Consider the following 12,160-nt stretch of genomic DNA (forward strand, 5'->3'; position numbering starts at 1 on the left):
GGCAGAGATGACAGGGGAGACCATGTGCGCAGGCTGATGGGGACTACTGTTAGATGCTTGTCACGGCCTTATCCTTAACACCATTGGAATGGCTACTGGCCCATATTTTGACTTTTTACCAACAAAATCTTAGCCAGATTTCTAAAGCCACCAGGATCCTGTGGCAATGCCTGGCTCTGCAGACATACTGCCTGGAGAACCCATGGCCTCCTTCCTCTCCTTCCTCTCTTACTCAAGGCGTTGCGAGAGACTGGCCACGGAAGGGCACGTGTCATCTGGCCGGCTCCAACTTTTCAGTTAAGCTAAGGTCGGTCTCTAAAAAGGGCAGACGGGCTGCAGAGACGCGTCAATGGTCATGAGCATCGATGATTACAATTCCCAGCACCCACACGGCAGCTAAGAACGGTCTGTAACTCAAGTTCTAAGGGGACATGACACCCTCAACTGGCTTCCTGGGCGCTGCACCAATGTGGAGCACAGACATCCACGCAGAAACAATCCTAAGTCTCAAAACAATTAGAAAACAAAACGGGCAGAATATAGGAAAGCTGCCCCCTCCTTCCTTCCTTCCACGGTACACAGGCTTTTCTGTTTTCTTCCTTGTTTACTTAGGCACCCAGGCCCTGCAGTGAGTAGGTCATAAACTTTTGCCTCATACCAAGTGCTTCACCTGACCACGAGGCTGAGTGAGTGTGGGATGGCGGCACCTGCCTCACTAGTCTCATTTGTTACCTGAATCTCTCTTGGTTTCAGTGCTGGAAATCAAAGCCAAAGCTCCGTGCTGACTGAGACTGCAATCCACCACCACGCCATACTACACCCTACCCCAACCCTGGCATCTTTTGAATAGGGATCAATACCTGAGGGTTTCCCAGCAGTGCTCTGACAAGAAATGAGAACATTTCCACCTTCTGAAATGAAGTCCCAGTGAATCTATTCAGACAAGTTCCTAAATGCAGCCGTGAAGGCTGCCCTGTCCGTGGCTACTGAAGCACTCATTCTGACTTAAGAGGTGCTATGATCTCAGAGGGGGAAAAGCCATTTCATAGGCAGGCCAGCCTGGAGGAAAGGAAGCTCAGTCGTGGCCCAGAACACCAACCCCAGAGAAAACAAACAAGATGCAGAAAGCCACCTGCAACCCGCAACCCCAGGGACTGCTTTAGTAGGTGTGGGAAGGGAAGGCTGCTTGGCTGTGCAGACTCTCTGGCCCTGTACCAGGCTGGAGGAGAGGGAAGGAGAAGAGGACAAAGACCACAGGGCGGGGAGAGTTGACATTACACTTAGGAAGAAATGCACCAGAAATAAGCCACTACTCAGATGTAAAACTAAATAGACCCCAAAGGACTCAAACCCTCAAGCTGAGATTTCCTCAGATGTGTACACACGTTGTAAAGTGCACATGGAATCGTACAGCCCGACAAGGAGCTGTAATGCAGTTTGGTGTACGGTAGAGCTGCCAAGGCCTGGCTAGAGAAATCCCCGGGCAGAGAGCAGTTCCCAATCATCCACGCTGTGAAACGCAGACTAGCTCGTAGTTTAAGTATTAAATTTTGAAGCCAAAAAGATATTACCAATTGGAATAATAATTGGAATATTTATTCCAATAATTCCAATAATAATTGGAATTTCCAATTGTATGGAGAATAAGTAGAAGAAACCAAAACAGAGACCGTGTCACCACAGCAGGGTGTGCTGGAACCACACTGACTTTGTCCTGGTAGGACAACTCAGATCGGCACCCCGAAACCGAAAGCGGGAGGTAGTACTCACCTAAGCCCTTCTGCCCAGGGTTCTTAGCGAAGGTGAAGGTGAACTGGTAAAAGTCCTTGAACCTGGCTGAGTCCTTAAGCTCTTGTTCTAGTTTGGGGAGGAGAGCTTTCAGCCTCTCCGTGCTGTCACACCTGCGACAAGAGAAGGACTTGTTACCTGTGGATCTCCCAGGTTCCCTTGCAAACGCTGGGAGCTTTAGCTCTGTAAAAGCACGCAAGCCATTGGCTGTGCACGGGAATGTAGGAAACATGTGCTATGAAGGCATGTGCTACAAAATCAGTAAAAACACCCAAAGCTGTGCCCTCCTTAAGGGTGTGGCTCACTCTCTGCTCTGTCCATAGTGAGGCCAAGCAAGGCGGCTCAGTGACGAGATGGGGGCATCTGTGTTTACCCACTGACCACAGACCTGGGCCACTGCCACTGCTGGGCTTGATGTCTGGGGCTGAAGAAGCCTCGCTGCTCAAGCACTTCGGGGCCTCTCCACTGGTGCAAGCTCAATTTGCCGTAGCCAGGGGCTATAAATCCTCTTCTGTTTTAATTCTGGTTTTTTGAACTGGAGTCTCTCTATGTACTTCTGGCTGCTCTGGAACTGTGTAGACCAGGCTAGCTTTGAACTCTGAGAGACCCACCTGCCTGAGCATTCCAAGCACGTGCTGGGATTAAAGGTGTGTCCAGGCTGAACTCTTTTAAAAATAGATTTTCCACCAAAAAGGCAATCACCTTTAAAAACAGTAATCAGCCTGGGCTGGGTGTGGCTCAGTAGTGTTTACCTACCATGTGTAGGACGGACCTGGACTCCATCCCTGGCTCTGTAAACCAAGACCAAAAAAAACCAAACCAAAACAAAAAAACAAAACCAAAACACCTTGGTAAAAATATTAGTTGTTCTTTAAGACAAACATGTGAAATGGTGAAAACAAAATTGGTCTCTTCTGCTTCAACTGTTCAACAGGGAACAGAGGACAGTTGGAAAGCACTGTCCAAGGGAAGTCAAACTAAGGGGACCACAGTAACTGGAGACAACTGGAGACTTCCAGACTGTCGGCCGCTCCTATCCCTATGGACTGCAGATAGAACGTGGCACAGATGCAGCCAACCTGGATAGTGAACCAGGTACCACCCACATCGGGGTAACACCTGGGCAGTAGGCACCAGGCCCACGGAAGCCAGAGGGGCAGGGCCAGCTCCATTGATTTTCTGTCTGTCTGTCTCTCCCATGCTGATGGCATTCATGCATCTGAACTCGATGTAAATGTGAACTCACGTTATTTTGTGCCTGGTCTTTGGACCTACGTTGTGTGTGTGGTTCATCCTGTGGTAACTGCAGATGACTGTGGTTCAACTGTGGTACCTGTGGTGACTGAGTACAACTCAGTACTTTTGTCACAGGAACCTTTCACATTAATTTATAAATAACTTATAGGGGATACTGATGGCAAGTGTGTTGGCAGTCTGTAGTTTTCTAATCACAGACCACACTGTTAGCATCTCCACACACATGGCCTGAGCACACATGCACATAAGTCAAGGCAGGGAGCAGGAGCTCTTGGGTGGGTGTCAGTGCGCCTACGATGTGATAACTGCGACCACACACCATGGTTCCCCGGCCTACCCCACTCCTTGCTGCTCTGCCGTATTACAGCCTCGGGGCTCTGAGTCACTGCACGCCCCACCTGAGCTTCGGTGCTGGTATTTGCCAGGCCCTGGGAGTTTACTTTCCAGAGAGGTTTCTATCATTTGTCAAGTTCTTTAAGAGGCAGGTATAAGTCCCCACCAGTAGTATATTTACAGTATTCTCACCTAGAATGTACCCTGTTTTCTTTATGTTTTGTGTATCAGCTTGACACAGGCTGGGGTTATCACAGAAAAAGGAGCCTCCCTTGAGGAAATGCCTCCATGAGATCCAGCTGTAAGGCATTTTCTCAATTAGTGATCAAGGGGGGAGGGCCTCTTGTGGGTGGTGCCATCCTGGGCTGGTAGTCCTTGGGCTCTATAAGAGAGCAAGCTGAGCAAGCCAGGGGAAGCAAGCCAGTAAGAAACATCCCTCCATGGCCTCTGCATCAGCTCCTGCTTCCTGACCTGCTTGAGTTCCAGTCCTGACTTCCTTTGGTGATGAACAGCACTGTGGAAGTGTAAGCTCAATAAACCCTTTCCCCCACAACTTGCTTCTTGGTCATGATGTTTGTGCAGGAATACAAACCCTGACTATAACAATTAGAAACAACTTTACTGGTTTTCAATTTTCCAGCAACTCAAAACGATTGACCCCAGAGAGTGCTAGAATATCAGCAAGTGGAGCACGCTGGCCCGGGCACACCTCACAGAGCAGGCCAGTGGGTTTAGCAATTAAAAGGTATTTTTGTTGGGGGCTTTTCATTTACTTCTCTGTCACATCTGTTAAATGAGCAGTACCTTAAGTGTAGGTAAAAGAGAGAAACAAAAACCAAAATATTTCATTGGCATTTAGTGCAGCAACATGACACATTTATACACTTGGTATAAAATAGTGAGTGGTTAAAAAGTTACCCTGCTATCACTGCTAATTCTAACTTGAAAAAAATCTGTTTACAAATGTTAAGCATTGTTTTTGCTAACCTAAGTTATATGTTTGCATGCGTGTATGCATACATACACATGTTTATAGGCACATGTATACAGATACCCAAGGAGGCCGAAGGGGTCAGATCCCCTGGAGCTGGAGTTAAGACAGCAGCTGGGGGCAGCCAGCCATGGGCTGAGAGCCGAACCATGGCCTCCCTGGCAAGAGCGCTCACTGCCCGCTCCTAACCATCTCCTCTGCCCCGCTGGGAGGAACCTTTTAAATTTATAGAATGAGAAGAATTACCGTAAATAACGGTGTAGAGAAAACCCAAGTATGAAAGGAAGACAAAGCATTTAATGGCTCAGCGGTTAAGAGCACTGACTACTCTTCTGAAGGTCCTGAGTTCAAATCCCAGCAACCACATGGTGGCTCACAACCATCTATAACAAGATCTGACGCCCTCTTCTGGTGTGTCTAAAGACAGCTACAGTGTACTTACATATAATAAATAAATCTTTAAAAAAAAAAAAAGAAATTACTATTTACAAGTCGTTGAAAAAAAATGCTCCAACTATTTCTCCTTCTGAAGAATTTAGGTTGAGAATAATTCACTTACCCCAGCTCTGTCATGCCATCCACAAATTCCTTTTTGCTAAATTCACATTGAGTGGCAGCCCTGAATTTCCATGCTATGACCAAGACACTGATACTGGCAGGGTCCAGGCTCAGGTCATCACAGAACTGCTGAATCCCATCGATTCCGATCTTGTTTTCGTCCTGTGGGTCTGTTGTTAAAATTGGGGGAGGAGGTGTCATCCTACATTGAAAAGCAATCCTAAAACACCTTGTTAGAATCACACTACTCTTATATAGATCTATCAAGTATTCCAGCCCCACCAATCAGTGAACAGCCATGTTCTATTAAGTATGAAACAAATACAGAACATTAAGAATCTAATCAGGGGCTGGAGAGATGGCTCAGAGGTTAAGAGCACTGACTGATGTAGAGGTCCTGAGTTCAATTCCCAGCAACCACATGGCTGCTCACAACCATCTGTAATAGGTCCAATGCCCTCTTCTGGTGTGCCTGAAGACAGTGACAGTGTGCTGATATACATAAAATAAATGAATGAATGAATACAAAAATAAACAAATCTTTAAAAAAAGAATCTACTCAGATAACAATTCTGTCCTTAAAAATCTAGGTTTCCGGATTTTAGGGACAGAACATGGAAACTCTTGTGAGGGGTTCTTGTCACCAAGAATGAATTTAATGTCCGGGCACACCAGCTCAGGAGAGGAGGGCGTCGTCGTGTGCTCGAGGCTCTGGGTTCTAGCATCAACACCAGAAGTAAAACCAAAGCCAAGACTGTGGCTAATTTCTCCCTGAGGATGAGGTTCAGTAATGGGAGGCTCGCTTCGCGCGCACGCGCGCGCACGCACACACACACACACACACACACACACACACACGGGTTTGTCTCCAGCTCTGACACAGGACAGCACAGGAAAGAAAGAGTTCTTACAGTTCTGCCAAATCAAAAGCTTTTACTGCTTTCTTTCCTGCTTTCTTTCTTAATTTCACTTGCCAGCTCTAATACTGTGGGACAATATTTTTCAGATTCAGTTAGCTTATGCACACACATTTTACAGCTTAGAGATATATACTCCCTACCTCATATGTCTAGCTTAGAAATAACTCAGAACCTATCAAAAAAATGAAACAATAAAGTATATTAAAGACACTTTTGCAAAAATCTCAAAAACTAGACCTTGTCATATATTACATCACCATGGTACATGTGTGAATTCCACTGGCTCAAGGATACAAACGAAAAAACCTGCAACCCTTTTGCTCAAATACTCATTGCTCTACACAGAAAACTTACCTTTGGTTATTTAAGTATTATGCACAATGTTATTTTCATATATAATGGTAGAAATGTGTGCTGTGTATGTGGTGCATGTGTTGATGCACATGCCTGTATGTGGTGCATGTATGTTGATGTGCATGCCTGTATGTGCACACATAGAGGCTAAAGGTCAACCTGAAGTATTTTCCCTATTTCTCTCCATGGTATTATGGTTTTTTAGGTGTCTGAATGTTTTCCCTATATGTATTACCACACGCATGCCTGTTGCCAGTACGAGCCAATTCCTCGGGAACTGCGGCTACAAAGGGCTGTGAGCCACCATGTAGCTGCTGGGAACCAAGCCCTGGTCTTCTGTAAGAGCAGCAGGTACTCTCATGTGCTGAGCCCTTTTTCCAGCCTCTCCGTCTTATTTTTCGAGGCAGGATCTCTCACTGAGCCTGGAGACGGATGTTTTGGGTAGGCCAGCTGGCCAGCGCCCCCTGGAATCCATCCGTGTCTACCCTCCTCGGGGTGGAGTTGCTGGCGTGTGTCCACAGTGGGCTTTTATGTGGGTGCTGGGATCTGAACTCGGGTCCTCGTGCTTGTACCGGGAGTGCTTCACTCACTGGGCCATCTCTTCAGCCCTACTACTTGACTGTAAGCAACACACGTGTTGTCTTAGGAGATAGGGTTTTGCTGGGCATCTCAGGTTGGCCTTGAGTTTGCAGCAATTCTCCTGCCTCAGCTCCCGAAGGGCTGGGATTATAGGTATGTGCCACGGTGCCCAGCAAAGAAAAACCAATGACACAAATGAAAGAGAACGCATATATCTCTCTAACTGTATCATACGTGAGAGACCCCGCATGCCTGTGGGACAAAGGCTGTTAATGGCGTATTAACTGGTGCAGGTACCACATGCACAGCTCTAACAGTACCCTGCAAAGCAGTTCCCTCTGCAGGGCACTCACTGTATGGGGAGACAGGGATCCAGGGGTCAGGTGACAGCTTGCTTGTTACCAATCTTTAGATTCCTCCCCCATCTCCAGCCTTTCTGCTAGAGGGTGGTTCTTGAACTGAACGCATCAGCAGGAGGGCGGTCTGTAACTCTTGGCCCCGCCGCCCGCGACGTCAGCGCTGCTCTCCCACCATTCCACCCCTTACCTTTGTACCTGCTGTACAGCTGTTCCAGCTTCTTCTGGTCCACACTGCTCTTCATAGACTCTCGGAGGAACACCTCCGGGTTTTGGAAGAAACTGTCTGTGGCCTCGTCTAGTTTCCATCCATTCTGTGTCAGGCAGTAGATGGCAGTCCTCTCGCTAGCCTGCGTACATGCCATGAACTGGGCCACCTTGTCCTTCTGAGCTGATTTAAGTTTATGCTTTGGGATGAAAAATAAAAGAGGGGCAGCCAATGAAGCCAGGTTTGCTCAGCCTGCTCTTTTTTGTTTGTTTGCGTTTTTAAAGATTTATTATATGTAAGTACACTGTAGCGGTCTTCAGACACCAGAAGGGGGAGTTAGATCTCTTTACAAATCGTTGTGAGCCACTATGTGGTTGCTGGGATTTGAACTCATGACCTTTGGAAGAGCAGTCGTTTCTCATACCTGCTGAGACATCTCTCCAGCCCCCTAAAATGCCTTCCTTTTGTTGTTGTTTTTTGTTTTGTTTTTTTCGAAACAGGACATCTTTTGTGTAGCCCTGGCTGTCCTGAAACTCACTCTGTAGACCAGGCTGGCCTCAGAAATCTGCCTGCCTCTGCCTCCCAAGCGCTGGGATTAAAGGCGTGCGCCACCACTGCCCGGCCTGGGCCTGTTCTTAACATATATGTTTTCACTCAATTTATTTTTCGGGTTGGGTGACTCAACTTCCAGAATGACAGCAAGCAAAGCCCCGTTCTTCATCAGTTAAGACTACATAGTCTTCTGAAAATGGCAATGACATTTGATAGAAAATATCCGGAGGCCGGGAGTGGCCTGCCAGGGCCGGCCTCTCACAATGAATTCTATGTTAGTCAGGGATATACTGGGAGACTGTGTTCATAAATAAGTAAATCAGCAAGCCAGCCACAGTTAATCTAGCGCATGGAGGCAAAGACATGGATCTTCAGAGGCCAGCCTGATCTACAAAAGAAAATTCTAGACCAGCCAGGTTTATATAGTGGGCCCATCTTTATAAAAAGCAAAAAAAGAAAAACATTTTTCTATATACTCAGTTCCCTTTGTATAAAATAATAGTTTTCTCCTTTTAACAGCACAATGTCTCAGTAATACACATCTGGACTTCTGTCAACACAGGGGCCTGATGGCGTCACGGGAGCCACCTCCAGAGCCAGGAAGCTTCTGTTAAGTTCAGGTGCCAATAAATAAGGAGAAAGCGGACAGTTTGGAAGCACTGTTGTTTGAGAAGTTTTCCTAGTTTAAAAGCAGAACTGTGCAGATGGAAATACAAAGTAACTGAGAATCACATTGGCAGCAGTAACTGAAGTGCCAGGCAAGCTTGACACAAGGTGCTCATGATTAAATGAAATAATAAGGCTGTTTGAGATGGGGGGAGGGGGCAGGATGGAGACTGTGGGTCGGCGGTACGTAACAAGCCGCCAGCAGTCTACTGTGGTGCAGGATAGCTCTGCAGATTTCCACATCAGCATGGCTACTTCTCCCACAGCACAAGTGACTGGCTTGGTTCTAGAAATCAAGATGGAGTCCGCCATACTCAGGTCACTTTATTTATTTGGCAGTTCTGGGTATCACCACCAGGCACACTGTAGAAGTGCTGTGCTGCTGTGCTGTATCGCCAGCCCCGACATAAGCTTTATACAATAACAAGGAAACAAGTTTTACATAAGAGGATTACACTTAATCTTGTTCCAATGAAGATGAAAATTTATAGCAATGCTGAATTATAGAAACGCATAATGAGATGCAAGCTGCAGATGAAGAAATAAAGGGGAGAGGAGGTAAGGATAGGGTTAGAATAAAAGACATGCTGTCTTAGTCAGGGTTTCTATTCCTGCACAAACATCATGACCAAGAAGCAAGTTGGGGAGGAAAGGGTTTATTCAGCTTACAGTTCTACATTGATGTTCATCACAAAAGGAAGTCAGGACTGGAACTCAAGCAGGTCAGGAAGCAGGAGCTGATGCAGAGGCCATGGAGGGGTGTTCCTTACTGGCTTGCTTCCCCTGGCTTGCTCAGCTTGCTTTCTTATAGAACCCAAGAACACCAGCCCAGGGATGGTACCACCCACAAGGGGCCCTCCCACCTTGATCACTAATTGAGAAAATGCCTCACAGTTGGATCTCATGGAGGCACTTCCCCAACTGAAACTCTTTTCTCTGTGATAACTCCAGCCTGTGTCAAGTTGACACACAAAACCAACCAGTACAATTGACCCCTTGTCACATCACTATTAAGCCTCAACCCTTACTTTCTTATTCATCCCCAAGATCTAAATTACTTTAAAAGCCCCACAGACTTTACATATTAAAAGCTCAATCACTTTAAAATGTCCAATATCTTTAAAATTCAAAGTCTTTTAAAAATTCAAAGTCTCTTAACTGTGGGCTCCACTAAAATACTTTCTTCCTTCAAGAAGGAAACATATCAGGGCATAGTCACAACCAAAAGCAAAACTCAAACTCCAATGGTTCAATGTCTGGGATCCAACTCACGATCTTCTGGGCTCCTCCAAGGGCTTGGGTCACTTCTCCAGCTCTGCCCTTTGTAGCACACAGCTTGTCTTCTAGGCTCCAGCTGCCTGTACTCCACGGCTGCTGCTGTTCTTGGTGGTTATCGCATGGTACTGGCATCTCCAAAACACTGCTATCTTCCGCTGTAATTACGCTTCACCAATAGCCTCTCATAGGCTCTCTTCAGGGTGACAAGCCTCTGTTCCTATGCATGACCCCTTCAAGTCCTGGGCCATCAATTGCAACTGAGGCTGCACCTTCACCAATGGCCTTCTGTGTCCTCTCACTGTACCAAGAGCCTTAGCTGCTCTTCATGACCCCTTCATGCCTTCAAAACCAGTACCATCTGGGTGACTCTTACACAGTACCAAGTCCAGCCACAGCACAAAATACAACTTTGGCTATCTCTGGAACACAGCCTCTGTGCTCTCAGAAAACACTTCCCAGAAGATTTCACCTCAGTGATGCTGGTCTCTTCTTAATCACCGCTAATTTCTTAGCTCCAGCTAACCAGCATCAATAGTCCCAGTAACACAAAGGTTCGATTTAGTGGTTCTGGTATCTTGTTAATCACAGCTGATTCTTCAGCCCCAGCTAACCAAAAGCACAGAATCTTCACAATCGAAACATGGCCCTGATAAGAGTCTTTAATCTTCCCTCTGAAATTTCACAAGTCAGACCTCCATCTTCTGCACTGTTCTTAACATTATCTTCTAAGCTCCTATAGAACTTTCCACAGAGCTCTTAACATCCTAATGGCTCTTCTAGCTCAAAGTTCCTAAGTCCTTCCACAGTCCTCCCCGAAACATGGTCAGGATGTCACAGGAAAATCCCACTACGCTGGTACCAATTTGTCTTAGTCAGGGTTTCTATTTCTGCACGAACATCATGACCAAGAAGCAAGTTGGGGAGGAAAGGGTTTATTCAGCTTACAGTTCTGCATTGCTGTTCATCACCAAAAGAAGTCAGGACTGGAACTCAAGCAGGTCAGGAAGCAGGAGCTGATGCAGAGGCCATGGAGGGATGTTCCTTACTGGTTTGCTTCCCCTGGCTTACTCAGCTTGCTTTCTTATAGAACCCAAGAATATCAGCCTAGGGATGGCACCACCCACAAGGGGCCCTCCCCCTTGATCTTAATTGAGAAAATGCCTCACAGTTGGATCTCATGGAGGCACTTCCCCAACTGAAGCTCCTTTCTCTGTGATAACTCCAGCCTGTGTCACGTTGACACACAGAACCAGCCAGCACACATGAATGCCATGAACTGACAATGGGAGCGAAAGCAGGCTCCAAGCCTCCTAGCGGCTGCAGCGAAGGAGGACATGTGATCAGGTCAGAAAAATCTCCGTGATAACATGTAAGAGTCTACCAATGGATAGACATAGTGCTGCACTCCTGGTCTCAATCCTGAGGAAGAGATCCTCACTTTATAAGATGTGTGCAGTGTCCCCCGTGAATACACAAATACCAACAACAAACAGAGCACATTCCAGAGTCCTAAGGCAAAACTTATGCTCACGTCAAAACCCAACTGTTGACCCAGCAGGAGTAAGATGGTGCAGTCCAGAATACATCATGCTTGAGTAGGCAGTGCAGATCCCGGGTGCTGAAACCCAAGGGAAGACTGGCCACAACCAGAAACATGTAGAGAGCCTTAAGAGGAAGACAAATCTGCAATCCCCAAATGTCCCTCTATTAAGAATAGACAAGGCATCTTTACAGTGAAATAGCCGTTAGTGCTAGATTCAAACGTTCGGTTATGGTTATAAAACTAATTTTGGCATATGTATACAGAGTATCATTCAGTCATAAAAAAGGGACAAAGCAATGACAGACACCACCATGTGAACCTCAAAAACACTGGGCTCAGTGAAATAAGCCAGACAGAAAGGGCCATACTGTATAGAAAATGCTATATGCTATGTGAGGAATATGCAAATTTGTAGGCTAGTAGATACCAGGGGCTGAGGGGGCGGAAGCAACTTGGAAGTGCTTATGGGTACATGGCTTTCTTTGAGGTGTTGAAAATGTTCTGGAACTAGATGGGAACGGGGTGCACAGTATTGGGACCATGCTAATCACCATAAACTTATACGCTAAACAAAAACTTCAAGATAGCAAGAACCTCCAAGATCACCCACCGGTTACATCTCTGGAACAGCCACACTATTTGACAAGTGTAATACCACAGACAGTTGCACATCGAGAAACTGTAGGCATCCTCCTGGAGACAGGGTGGAGCCTGGGTCTGAGCTATGTAACTCCTGAAGCCACCTCTGCGGGCCTCTCCCCACGTACGACAGCTTAG

At 46.5% G+C, this 12,160-nt stretch overlaps 1 protein-coding gene across 2 annotated transcripts in view; it reads right to left on the reverse strand.

Annotated features, from left to right (window-relative positions):
* Dcun1d2 (defective in cullin neddylation 1 domain containing 2) overlaps positions 1-12,160 on the reverse strand; it is a 28,864-nt gene that overhangs the window by 13,010 nt on the left and 3,694 nt on the right. For both annotated transcript variants that reach the window (XM_052161900.1, XM_052161899.1), the window contains exons 2-4: positions 7,327-7,543; positions 4,929-5,097; positions 1,771-1,901 (exon numbers count right to left, since the gene is read on the reverse strand). In XM_052161900.1, the coding sequence (XP_052017860.1) occupies positions 1,771-1,901; positions 4,929-5,097; positions 7,327-7,543 (517 nt within the window). The remainder of the gene's footprint in view (positions 1-1,770; positions 1,902-4,928; positions 5,098-7,326; positions 7,544-12,160) is intronic.

Source organism: Apodemus sylvaticus, chromosome 18 (genome assembly GCF_947179515.1).
Source record: "Apodemus sylvaticus chromosome 18, mApoSyl1.1, whole genome shotgun sequence".
Classification (NCBI taxonomy): domain Eukaryota; kingdom Metazoa; phylum Chordata; class Mammalia; order Rodentia; family Muridae; genus Apodemus; species Apodemus sylvaticus.